Consider the following 13900-nt stretch of genomic DNA (forward strand, 5'->3'; position numbering starts at 1 on the left):
TATCTTGATTTATATTTCTGATGCATTTAACACATTCTTTTTAAAAGAATGCCCACCCATCCCATGACATTAAAGTTTCTTGGATTTTCTACTCCTTTTCTAACCTCAGCATCAATAAGATACACTTGTCTCTACAATCATGAAAAGTCAGTGGCTTAGAAAACTGAATGCATCTGCTACACAAACCACAGATTTTCATTACTTGAAACTACACATATGAATCTTCAGAAAACACTTTTCTATCTTGATATCAGAAAGATGAGTCTTTACAACAGGTATTGAATAGTAAATTCCATTTAGAAGATTTTGATCCGATTTTCTGTTTTCCCCTAATGTCTGGGAAATTTCTCATGAAGTTGCATCAGATGTAAATAAAATCCACACGAGTAAACAAAGTGTCACTTTAGTAAAAGTTAAAAAAAGTGTTCTAAAAGGCTGTTGGGAGACATAATTTTCCCTGGTAAAATGTACAAAATACTAAAGCTTCTTTGTATCCTATGAATCCAGTAGTTAGTCACAGCAAACACACATGCTGCACAAATAACCACAGTCACGAAATTTGGATTTGGAAACTTGTGACTTCAGCATACAAAGTTATTGATTCTACTTTCACACTGTCCACCAGATAAAAAAAGAAACTTACAATTTTCAAGTTCTTTTTCCCCATCAGTATCAGCAGGTGAGTGGGCAAAAAGGGATTAAAGAAAATCAGTTGTTAGTAAAAAGTAAAGTTAGAACCTTAGAGATGAAAGGAACAAACTCCAGTCTTCAGTCTGATCCCCTAAACCATATACAAGAGGGTGATACAGAGCTGTTCCAAGGGGCAGGAACTTGAATTAAGTGAATGCATTTTACTATTGCTGTAGCTATCCATATAACCATGAGAAAGAACAAAGGAAATGCTTAAGGCAAAATTGAGTCTTCTGGAGACTCAAGAAGCTATTCCATTCCATACGTGTTGCACCAGACAAGTAATTACTTTCAATTTGAAAAATAGCTGAAAACTACAATTAATCTGAATTGTCACATACTGTGCTGTCTGTCTCTGATCCTATTATCACGGACACCACTATGCACATGGTGCCATCATCAGTGCTAGCACCAAATAATGTGACAAACACCACTGCGCATCCATTTGGCTCCAGTCTAATATTGGATCAAACAGGCCAGACCTGCAATGCATCTTACCAGGATTTTTCTGTCCTGTGGGTTAATCGTTAAGTCCATGATTTGTCTTTGCAGAACATAAGAAAATTATTACTTTGGAAGCTCTTCTATAAAGTAAGAAGGTAAGTAAAGGTCAAAACTCAATTATTTAGGGGCAGGTTTTTAAGCTTTCTCTCCCTTTCCTTTTCCTTCTACTTCCTCCCTTTACTAGTGACTACTCTAAAGGAAAGATCAGAATTTGGTGTAAGGTGGACACCGGACTATGGAGTGAGGAAGAAATTACATCAGTGCAAAATTTACATCAGTCTCCTTTGCTGCCGGTTATCTGGGCTTGCAAAGGTTGGGATAGAAGCCTTGGGTTTATCTGTGACTTTCTTTCACAGCAATTATGCTTCTCCATTAGCAAAGATAATTGGGTTAGCCGCAGGTGACTATTTCCCTCAGACTGTGAGCAGTTAGATTAAGAGGAAGACTTTTAACACTAGAAAGAATAAAAGCATTTTTTCAAGGGTTTTTTCTGTCCCTTCCATGTTTCAGTATGTGCTTAACTATTAGCAATAGTTCATTTAAGAAAAAAAAAAATGGAAATAAAGATCATGTGATTAAAAATGGATGTGGACTAAAACGTAATTGAAAATAAGCAGGAAAAATACTGGGTCTGAATTGTGATTCGCATTCTAGTGCCAGAAAAATGGGAGTGAGGTGCAAACCACGCTGCCTTTTGGAAGCCCACATATTGGTATTTTCACTGTTGGTAGCAGCCTCTGTGGCAGAAAATGATTGTAACAATTAAAAAGCCTCAGGAAAATGTTATCTTTCCCTCACCTTGAAAACACTGCTGAACAGATGTTCCATTCAAGAAGTTAATGGATTTAAGAAGGTCATGCAGATTAAGGATAAGGCATAAATCAATATGCTAGAGTTATAATTGTCCAGCCTCTCAATATTCTGTTTTCCATTTCAAGAAAGGGACCAAGATATAACCTGGAATCTTTTATAGAGGTGACACACACCAGAGAGAGTATACCTAGGTTTGGATTAGTACGGTATTAGTGGGAATAATGAATCCTATGAAGTGATTGCACTATTCAAAGTATAAATATATGGAAAATAAGGCAATTGGTTTCAGCTCAGTAGAAACATGCAATGAAAATTTGAATAATTGGAGCACTTCACAGGATTCATTATTCGCACTAATCAGGACCCTAGTTATATAGCCTATAATTCCCAGTTTGGAAGAGAGAAGATATAATGGATATAATGTAGTCACTACCATTTACTCCCTTCTGCTCAGGATCCTCACAAATCACTTATCTTATTTTTAGTTTCCAACTTTCTTTTTAATTAAATTCTTCATCAAAGATGGCTAATTCATAAAACCTTCATAAATAATGCATTTCCTAGTTCTGGATTTCCATGTTAAAACCGTCTTATTTTGAGATTCTTAATCCATTAGCCTTAGACCCCCCTTTTTAGGCACAGAGGAGAGATGGGTTGGTACAAGATCACACCATACCCTTTCTACAGCATTGCCAGCACAGGAAGGGATAAGAGGCAGACAAGGTTGATGGGGATCTTAGCCAGACTTCAAAGAGCTAGAAGTAGGAGAAACAATGGAGCAATGCCACCCACTACTTCCCAGGCCAAGGGCACCCGCTATCAACACTCCTCCCCCATAAGAAAGTCAGGCAAAAACATGAGTCAAAGAGGACTTTAGTGCCTGCCCATTTCTATAACATGCTTCCCTTAACAAAAGGATAAGAATTGAAGAATGCCTTGGACCAAGCTGTATTAATTGACACAGCCCATTTTTTTTTAATCCATAAGGCAAAGAAAACAGAGTTAGTTAGATGAAAATTTCTTTTTTTGAAATTATACCATTTTAGCATCACTTGGTGTGACTGGTGCTTCTAGTGCTAATAAATATCATGTGCTCAGATAACAACCAAATTCATTTTGATTTCACTTTTCCATGTGACACAGATCTTCACTCCACACATTTCAGAGGGACAGCTAATGCTGGGGATGTTCTGGTTTCTCAGCCTACAAGTTTTAAAACACTAATACTTACGATCAAGAGGAACTTCCAGGGCACTCATCACCTGGCACAGGAAGAGAATCAAAGGAGCACGGCATACAGATAAGCTCTTCTTTGGGGGCATGATTTTAAGCTGCATTAGCTTAATTCCTGCTGAGACAGGCAAACTGAATTTCCTTTCCTTGTTGCCACAATGGATCCGTGGGCAATGCTTAAATAAGTGTCATGCAGGGGACTGGAAGAAAAGGATAAAAGACTAATGTAATAATGCATTAATATGATGGAAATCAGCAGTGGAATTTCAAAGCTCAGAATATGATTTTTATAGTATATATGAAGTCCAAGTAGCCAACTTTCATGTATCTAGCTTTGAATGAAAGTCTTTTAAAAAGGACTTTAAAAAACCCTTTAGTTTCTGTAGTTTATTGTATCTGTCTGTGCAACACAACATATCTAAACTTTATCATCATGATCATTTCATTTAAAGTACTTGTGTTACAAGAGCCTTGGGATACTATTGTGCGTTTTCTGTTTGGTTCAGAAAGCCCTAGGTTTAGGGAAGCTAGGTGATGCAGTGAATAGAACACTGGCTGTAGAGTCAGGAGGACCTGAGATCAAATCCAGTCTCAGATACTTGGCAGCTGTGTGACCTTGGGCAAGTCACTTAACCCCAATTGCCCTGCCCTTCCCCCTCAAAAAAAAAAAGCCCTAGGTTTAAAGAATAGCACAAATCAGTGTTTCTACAACATAGAGGGGAAAGAGAACAAGACAATCCATCTGCAGACTCTAGACATATTCACTGGCTCTTCCCCATGCCTGGATTACCCTTTCTCCTCATCCCCACCTTCTGCCTTCCCTGGCTTCATTTGAGATACACCTAAAAATTCTACCTTCTATAAAAAACCTTCCCTGCACTCTTATAGCTAGTGCTTTCACTCTCTTGATTAGCTCCGATTTATCCTGTCTATAGCTCAGTTGTACAGTTGTTTTTTTTTTTTTTTTTTTTTGCCTTTCTCTGTAACCCCAGTGCTTAGCACAGTGACAGGGACATAGTAGGTGTTTAATAAATGCTTATTGACTAAATACTTAAAATTTCCCTCAAAATAGAAAACTTTGGGGAAGTTAGGTGGCACAGTGGATAGAGCACCAGCCTTGGAGGCAGGAGGACCTGAGTTCAAATCTGGTCTACTATCTGTGTGACCCTGGGCAAGTCACTTAACACCAACTCCCTTGCCAAAAAAAAATTGAAAACTTTGATTCAGCCTACAAAACACTCATTTGCCATTCTACTTCAGGCCCTTGATACCTTTTGCCTGAGCCATTGTAATAGACCTCTCTGAAAACCAATGTGTATCATATAGTATTATCAGATTGCTCTGTCTAATGCATTGAACTATATACTTTCCTATTCCCTTGCTCCAAAACCTTCAATAGGTACACAATGCCTACTGAATAAATTAGGAAATCCTTAGACTAGAATTCAAGAATTTCCCTTTTGTAATCTGACTGCTTAACCTTCTCTTCTTCCATTTCTTTATATAATAGCCACTCCTTATATTAAGGTTTGCAAAGTGCTTTTATTTTAATTTTTGGAGGGGGGAGGCAAGGCAATTGGGGTTAAGTGACTTGCCCAAGGTCACACAGCTAGTAATGTGTCAAGTGTCTGAGGCTGAATTTGAACTCAGGTCCTCCTGACTCCAGGGCTGGTACTCTATTCACTCAGCCACCTCGCTGCCCCAAAGTGCTTTTATAAATATTATTTCACTTGATCTTCACAATAACTAGAAGAGCTAGGTGCTATTATTATGCCTACTTTGCAAATGAGGAAACTAAGGCAAGCAGAGATTAAATGACTTGCTTATAGGTCTCACAGGAGTAGATGTCTGATGCCAGGTTGGAACTTAAGGCTTCCTGACTCTGGGTTCAATGTTCTACCTATTTTGACACCTAGTTGCTTGTGTTCTAACTACCTGCACTCTTCATTTACCTGGACACTCCTTGAACTCTCTTACTTCTGAATGTTTGAATCTTATTTCCTTAAACTATAAATATACAGCACCAAAACGATATTGAACATAATTCAGTTTTAGTATTCTGCTGTGTCTCAGGGTTATCCTTATGAACACTGATTATCATCATAGTGGAGCTGTGGAGAAGTATCCATTAGATTGTAAGCTCCTCGAGGACAGGGACTGTCTTTTGCTTCCTGTATCCCCAGCACTTAGCATAGTGCCTGGAATACAGTAGGCATTTAATAAGTATCGACTGATTGATTTAATGACATTTTAAATCAATAGACTATCAGACCACCTGGATTTTGCCAAGTCCAGGATATTTTCATGAAACAGATCAGTTTCATGATGGGACCACAAAACAGTAATTGTAATGCCTATGTGTATAAGTATTTCCCTCCCCTCCTATTCCCCGCCCCCTCCCCCAAACTCCCTGGTAGTCTATTGAGGTAATATTCCCATTTTAAAGAATGCATGTTCTTTTAAATGTATTTCTCCACATGGCAGAAAAAGAAATGGCTCTTGCCCAGAGAGATATAACAAATGAATATATTGAGAATGAGCTTTTTCCTAAGGTGTGACAGTTCAGTCACAGAACATTCACTAGGTAGACACTTATGCTTCAAACCCTATTAGGTTGTTACTGATCAAAGACCCACATCATGGAATTATAAATATTTCAAAGTAGGAGGATCCTTGGTTATAAATATCTCATTTTATGAATTAGGATATGCCCAAAGCTAAGCAGCTAGTTAATGGTAGAACAAGGGTGAGAAACCATGACTCTTGATTGCTGGTCCATTTATAATGATTTTATTTTTCTGCTCTAATGCAGAACAGTATAAATAACCCAATGGGTGATGAAGGTGGTCTTACAGCAGTTTCAAAAAACTTGCCTCAGTAGAATGTAGCCTCCTTGAGAATAGGGATAGTTTTGTTCTTGCCTGTCCAATGTCTAGCATAGTTAGATATTTACAGGCTTTTAGTCTTAGAGCCAGAAGGGACCTCAAAGGTCATCTAGTCAAGTGGTGTCAAACTCAAATAAAAATGGGGCCACTGAATTACACTTAAGGTTCCTTGCAGGCTGCATATTGACTTAGAAAACTACAAATTAACATTATCTGTGTGTTATTGTATTTTTACTTATTTTCAAAAATATTTCTTTGTGGATTACACTCAGGCAACATATGCGGGACCTTGTTTGACACTTCTGATCTAATTCAACCCCTTCAACCTAACAAATAGGTGTTAAAGAACTTGCCAAAAACTTAAAATATATTTAATTGAATTAAGAAGGGAGAGATCAGTGGGAGTTGGAGTGTTCAGGACATCCTTAGGGATCATCAGACTTAGAACTGGAAAGTACCTTAGAGGTTCAACTTATTCATTTTACAAATTAGGCAACTGAGGCCCAGAGAAACAAAAATGATTGGAACCTATGATACCTGTCTCTAAATGCATTGCTTTTCTTTTTTTTCAAAGTCCTACCCTGAAGCACAGAGAAGATTTGGCTAGATGATGGGTATATATGTACATACCTGTAAATAATACACAAATTAGCTTTTACATTCTGAGTGAATTGACTTGAGTAACCATTAGTCAGTCACTAAGCATTTGAATAGACATCACTTCTATCCAATCAGTTGAAGTACTCAGTGTGTGTGTGTGTGTGTGTGTGTGTGTGTGTGTGTGTGTAAAAGCATAGTTTAAATAAACAACTGAGATACACCATTACCTATATTTCCATTGTTAGCACACCTCCTGGCTTCCCTGGATTTCTTCAAGTCCTAGTTAAAATCCCACCTTTTACAGAAAACCATTTCCAATTCCCCTTACTTCTAGGGCCATGGATTATCTCAAATTTATCCTGTATGTATCTTGTTTGAACACAATTGTTTATGTGCTGTCTCCTCCATTAAATTGTGAGCTCCCTGACAGCAAGGATTGTCTCTTACCTTTTCCTTGTATCTCTAATATTTAGCACAGTACTTAATCAGTGATTGAGTGACCAAGACTGCTCTAGAATACTGCTTAGTTCTAAACAAAGACACAAAGAAGATGAGAACATAAACCAATGGCAAGGGGAGAGACCCATATAAACCTTCAACTTTTGCCTAACAAACTTTTCTCATGCATTTTATGTAGTATCTAGTGAACTTGCTTTCTTTTCTTTGGGATACAGAAACAGGAATAAGCTCATGATAACATCAACATGGAAAATGAGCATGGAATTGCATCAATATATTGCCAAACAACATCAAAGTCATTCTACCTTTTGGCATATTCAAACTGCATCTAAATTCACTGGGCATCTACAGTTATCCCTTCCACATTGCAACTTTCTCCATCATGGTTTTGCAATAACGCAGGTTGGCATAAGAAATGAAGTGGGAATTTGGGGGGAGTTTTGTGGAAGCTACAGATGACACGTGAAGGCCAACAGATGACATAGAGCCTATGACTAAATACTAATCCAAATTTTACAATAAAGAATTGTAAATACCCCATAGAAATAAAGAAAAAATTCAGACTTCTCTGGTTGGAAGGAAGGGCCAAAAAATTTCATCTGGATTTTCCAGATCGCAGGGGCGTCATGCCCTTAATCCCTGCAATGTGGAAGAGATAACTGTATAATGCTTGATCTGATTGATGCAGACACCTCCTAATTTTCCTACTGAAAAGCTGATTCTGAATTCACGCATAAGCTTCAAGGGGGAAGGAGGAAGGAATCAACCATAGCACAAATTATCTACCTCTGCAGTTTTATCTAGAAGAAGTTCCATTGGTTGTGCACATACCATGCAAGTCCAAAGAAAGCAAAACAGATCTAACAGCAGAGAAAATAAATGGCAGGTTGGCTGCTATTTTTGGTTTCTGCTCATGTAACACTCTTGTTCAAGTGTTTAGAATCTAAAAGAGGTGCCAAAACTCTTAAAGCTAGACAGACCTTCCTGAATTTCTCATGTTAATTGTGTCAATATTAAAAGTTCAGACTCATATGTATGCATATATGTATATACATACATATGCCAGATTCAAAATTTATTGTATTTTTAACTTTCCCATAACATATTCACCTCTTCATCTTTTATAATTGAGAAAATAATTTAGTAACTCACTATAGCATTCTTTTAAATTCAATAAGTATAGGAGAAGATGAATAAATGAAGTAGGAGTTTTTTAAAAAAATCTAAGAAATTTAACAAATTAATAACCTCTCAAACACAAAAGTAGAAATCCTGGAAACCAAAGAAGAGATAAACAAAATTTTAAGCAAAATGCTGGTCAGTTCAATGAGCATTTATCAGACACCTATTCTGTGCAAGGCACTGGGCTAGGTACTGGTGTGTTTTAAATCTATAAAAAAAAGAGTGATAAATGCAGAGTGTTAGTGCTCAGAAAGGTCATCCAGTTCATGACCCTCATTTTTACTAATCAAGAAACTGAGGCCAAGAGAGATTAAATGATTTGCCTGAGGTCACACAACTCATTAGTGACTCCTGCATTATATTCCTGCCTCTTAATCTAAAACCTTTGCTATAACATCTAAGTGTTCTTAGAAATAATGATCTAAAAATTAAAATATGAAATTTAGGGTAAGACTCACTGTGACAGATACTAAATTCTCACAATGGTGCATTTAAATGAACAAAGATGAGGGGAGGTCTCTCTGTAGTACCAAGTTAGCTGCACCATTAGCTATGAAGTAGATTCCATTTATATGCAAACAGAAAGCAAATGCTCAACCCTTGCCTCTGACTTCTGTATAGATCATTTGAAAAATCACCCACACCTCATGCATCTGTACCATACCTAATTTTTCAGGGTATCAGACGGTGATACCTGCGGATAGAATTAAGTCCTATGCACTCAATCATAATGAAAAGCCAATACAGCATAGGAAAATCGTGTCTCTCATTCAGTAGGAATGAAGGATGCTTATATTGCTCACAAAGAAAAAATATTATTTTATGCATGTATATATTTATTTATTCACATAATATTTATGGAAATGTCTTTTCTCTCCCCTTGGGAATAAATCTGTCTTGTACTTAACATTGGAAAAATAATATATGTCTGTATTTAAGTAAAGTGAGTTTCAATAAATCATATTAAATTATTTTTCAAAATAATAAAAATGAGTTGATGTGATTTCTGCTTAAAACAACAATTTTCCTTATAACTTAATATTAAAACCATGGGAGATATAATATGATATGCAATTTTTAATAAATTACTTACCAAAGAGATAGGTAACAATAAAGTTATAATATGTATTTGAATAAAATAAATTAAAGGGAAATTGTTAATATAAGTTATCCTTTATAAAAAAACCTCATAGGATAAAAGTAAACCTCAATAAATCTCATTGAATAATAGTAATCCTAAGAAAACCGGCAAAGGGTTATTGTAGAAAAATAAAATATTCCTTGACATTTTATTTCATTTTTAACATCTTTTAAGTTAAATATTTATTATACTGCAAATAGAAATTCTGAGGAAAGGGAGTCTTTTCTATCAACAAAATCCCCATAATACATATCTCAACCATAAATGTCTCACTACATTGTTTATGTATTTGAAGGTAATATATGCCTTTCTAAATAAAGGCACCATCACCTGTTTCAACTGCCAATGAAACAGACTCATTAAAAAACAAAACAAAAAACTATCCGTGTATACTCTTGAATATAACTTTCAAATGATTATTCTTTAAACAATTAGCACTCTATCCCCAATTGGAAAGTAATATTTACTTACCCTCTCTTCTAAGGCAAGAGTGAAAGCTCTTTAAAAATACATCTGATTTATTACTTATACTCCTCTTTGGTTTGTAGCTGGCGTCATACATTGGTGATTAACAATAAGGGTTATACAATATGTAATATGATCTACTTACTCTCTAAGCTGATAAATATTCTTATGTGATGGCCCGTCCTTTTGACACATTAATTATTTCGATGACGACCCATCAGTGGGTGGCATGAATGAATGAGGAACATTCACATAGTGAATGATGTTAGAAATCTTATTCAGCAATTGAACTTGCATGGTATAACTTATTTTTTACATTTCAAATTTTAAACATGAAAGTTTCAAATCCCTTGTTACTGTCGAACTAACCAATCATAAACTTTGTGCCTATATCCATACAGGACAGCAAGGAAGATGAGAAATAATTTAAAAATGTAACATAATTAACACACATGAAGGAAGTAATGAATTATATGCATATCCATAATTATAGAACAAGCAAAATATGTAACAGTGGTATTATCAGAATTGAATTACAGTAATTCTTTTTTAAAAAATGATAAGGGGATTTCTGAGGAATTAAGGTGCCTGTTTCTATTGTCACATTAGAGCAAGTATCGAAATGGAACCTTTTACAGAACATTTTCTCCAAGGTCCTTGGCTGCTACTCTTAAGGTTTCATGTTACAGTAAGAAGAAAAAATAATCCTTGGGATATCATGTGTGGAGGGGTGGTTTCCAGTGATTGGGCACAATGAGCAGATGTGCCCTATATGTTAAGATATCTTGGACTCTCTTTTCTCCCCTTCCCCACTCTCCCCAGCCTATCTCTTCTTCCATTTCTCTCATTCAGTCTTTAACCTAATAAACAAAAGGATTTAATGATTTTAGTCTTTGATGTAAAAAAAAGGGAAATTTTGGTCTGGGAAAATCTAGGAGAGGTTCTTCAGAAGAGCTGTAAAATTAGGCCAATCTATGCAATATTCATTTTAAAGAAATTTTAGACTCTGGGATGTTAGGGGAGTTTCTGACAAAGGAAGAGAATATTGAAAATTGCAAGGGCTTTAACAAATTTTTTATTTTATTGGATCCATGACTTCTTTTTAGGAAGAGTCCAATGAAAAAATTCCCTTTACCAGTGCAAATTTGTAGCTGTCCTGCAATTTAGTATCTTTGAGAGATGTCTGGGGAACTAAGTCAAATGACTTCCCCAGAGTCACAGAGCCAGCATGTGTCAGAGGAGGGAGAAATAAAAAAAAAAATTTCAAATTAATTGTAACGTACATGTTTCTATCTGGATGTCAACTCTTCTAACACATTTCTTACTTGACATGGTGATCTCAATAAATGAAATGTTCTCGAATAAGATGAGAATTGATTTGAAATCCTTAAGAATACAAGTGGGACATTGTAAATAATATTCCACAGGGAGATGACTAACAGGATGTGAACCTAAGAGGAAGCCACTTTATAAAAGGTTGCTCCTCCTCCATTCTCTTAACATATAAGGATGGTGCTATAATTTTCCATCTCCAATTCTTTTGTCTTCTCTTCAGGCCCAAGGGATTTGAGTGGCCAAGGATGATGGAAGTGGGAGAGTAAACAATGGAGGTGTTAGAACAAGAGATCGTTCTTGTTCAAACGATCTCGGTTCATTTCTTCCTCCTGCTTCAAATATTGGTGACTAGTTAAAATATATTGGAAGGAAGTGTGTTGTGGTGGACAGAGTGATTGATTGACTTGGAGGCAGGGTGCTTACCAGACTCTAGCTCTGTGATTAGGCAAGTCATTATAAAATATATGATGTTTTTTCTGAAGATCATAGAGTTAGAGCTTGAAGGAAATTTAGAGGCCATTAAATAAAACACTCCTCACTTTACAGACGAGGAAATGGAAGAGGTTTAATGACTTGCCCAAAGTCACAGACTAGTGATCAGCAAAGGTTGGATTTGAATTCAGATTCTTTACAGAGTGCTCTTTCTGAGCACTGAGATCTGTATCTCACTTTCCTCAACTGTAAAGAGGGGACAATACATATACTTCTTACCTCAGTGGGTTGTTATAAAGAAAGTGTTTTGCAAACCTTAAAATACATGTAAATGTGAATTGTTCCTAGGGTTACAAGAGAACCAATCACAAAATCTTTCATAAGATATGAAGACAACAGCAAGACCAAACAAAAAATCACTAGCTGAAAAGGAAAAAAAAATCTAAGGAAACACCCCATTTAAGGAAAAAAATCTTAGGAAACACTACACCAAATGATCAGTTTTACTGGGGTTTTGTTTCCATTGAATTGCCTTTTCATTTTCCTACAGAATATTCCTTATTGTATATTTTTTTTCAATATAGTATACAGATCCAAACAAATTCACAATTCAATCCCTTGTAATGAATCATAATTGAAAATACTTAAGCAAAACAGACTAAAAAGAGTGATTGGGACAGATAGTACATACAGCCTTATACTTTGCTTTGTTTGCAATTTGTTAAAAGAAAGGAAGGGTGTGTACTTTAGTAAATTAGTCCCATCTCTGACAGTACTGCCTATGTGACCCTGGGCAAGTCCCAATCTCTCAGAGCTTTAGACAGCTCTAATAATAATAATCAGTACTTTGTGCCAGGCACTGTGTTAAGCACTTGACAAATATTTCACTTGAGCTCTCTGAGGCAGTACATTGAATAGAAGAAAAGGTGCCTAGATGTTTTGCTAGAGAGATTTCCTTTTTGGGAGAGCTTATAACAATGAAATCCCAGGACCAGGCCAAGAAAAGAGATATTTCCAATCTCATGCCTTGTTTTTCTTCTTTTTAATTGAACTGATCTATTTTGGGTTAGTGTCATTGCAGTTTTCTTGTGGACATACCATTTCCTCAGGAGGTTCAACAATCTAACAAGTGGTTTTTAATATATCATATAGACATATCTCTGAAAAATGAAAGGTATCAGGTGGTTCTATATGACTGCTAGCAAACTAGATTAAACTGAAAAATGAGGTTGGTGGAGTCCAGTTAAGTACCATCTTAAGCATTCCTTCTTGATGATTTCCCATGTGGTAGAAAATAAAACCCAAGAGCAGAAATGAGGATTTGATGCTTCTAGAGAGAACTGTCATAGGACAAAGAAATAGCATGAAAAATAAAGATGAGATTCTGATTTATGGCCTCCTCCTCTTCCAACCACTAAGAGTCAAATATTAGACTTGATCTCTGCGTGAATGAAACCTTAGCTTCTACTCAATCTCCCGTAAAATAGTTCATTTGGGAAAAAATGGGAGAGGAAGCCAAAGCAAAATGAAGTCTTGATTTTCCCCCATTCAATCTACTTTACCCACTCTATGAAGTAGAAACTAAATTAGATCAATTGACTAATTTCTAAAATGGAAAATGGAAAGCTACTCCAAAACTCAGATGTGAAAAATGGAAACTCCTCAATTACTGTATGAACTTGGCCCTTGATACTAGTTTCTGACACTCAAGATGTGTCATTTTTCCAAGCTCTGGCTTACTTTGCCTTTTGGTCATTGGGTGGTTCTGAAAGTTCCATCAAGAGGGTCTGAAGAATAAATGGTAATGATTAAACTACTTCAACAGGGAAAAAAAAAAACATATTATGGGATCTGACTTCCCTAAATGTTATCCTTACACTCAGCATCCTAGAAAAAACGAAAGCAGAATATACCTATGTGGCAGTCATTTTAGAAGCATTTTGCTGTCATCTGTAATTTTGGGGGTGTTTTTCTTGTTAAATACCATCATATCATTATCAGCATCTTTTTGGAAAACTCAAGATAAATTGGGGTACATTTTTTTTCCTTTTTTTAAACAATAGAATTCCAATAGCTAATATAGATCTCAGCATACATATATGTATATATATATGTGTGTGTGTGTATATATATATGCATATATATATATCCACTTGTGTAT

General features: G+C 36.0%; 1 protein-coding gene across 9 annotated transcripts in view; it reads right to left on the bottom strand.

The window, feature by feature from the left end:
• The window catches only part of NRCAM (neuronal cell adhesion molecule), a 319224-nt gene that overhangs the window by 86585 nt on the left and 218739 nt on the right, over positions 1 to 13900 (bottom strand). For 8 of the 9 annotated variants that reach the window (XM_069107012.1, XM_069107014.1, XM_069107015.1 and 5 more), the window contains one exon: positions 3239 to 3440. In XM_069107012.1, the coding sequence (XP_068963113.1) occupies positions 3239 to 3344 (106 nt within the window). In that variant the 5' untranslated portion in view covers positions 3345 to 3440. Of the gene's footprint in view, positions 1 to 3238; positions 3462 to 13900 lie in introns of all 9 variants that reach the window. The other variant, XM_069107011.1, reaches the window with a different exon arrangement.

Source organism: Petaurus breviceps, unplaced genomic scaffold, assembly GCF_028583685.1.
Source record: "Petaurus breviceps papuanus isolate PSGF00001 unplaced genomic scaffold, PetGlider_PUasm1.0 84, whole genome shotgun sequence".
Taxonomy (NCBI): Eukaryota; Metazoa; Chordata; class Mammalia; order Diprotodontia; family Petauridae; genus Petaurus; species Petaurus breviceps.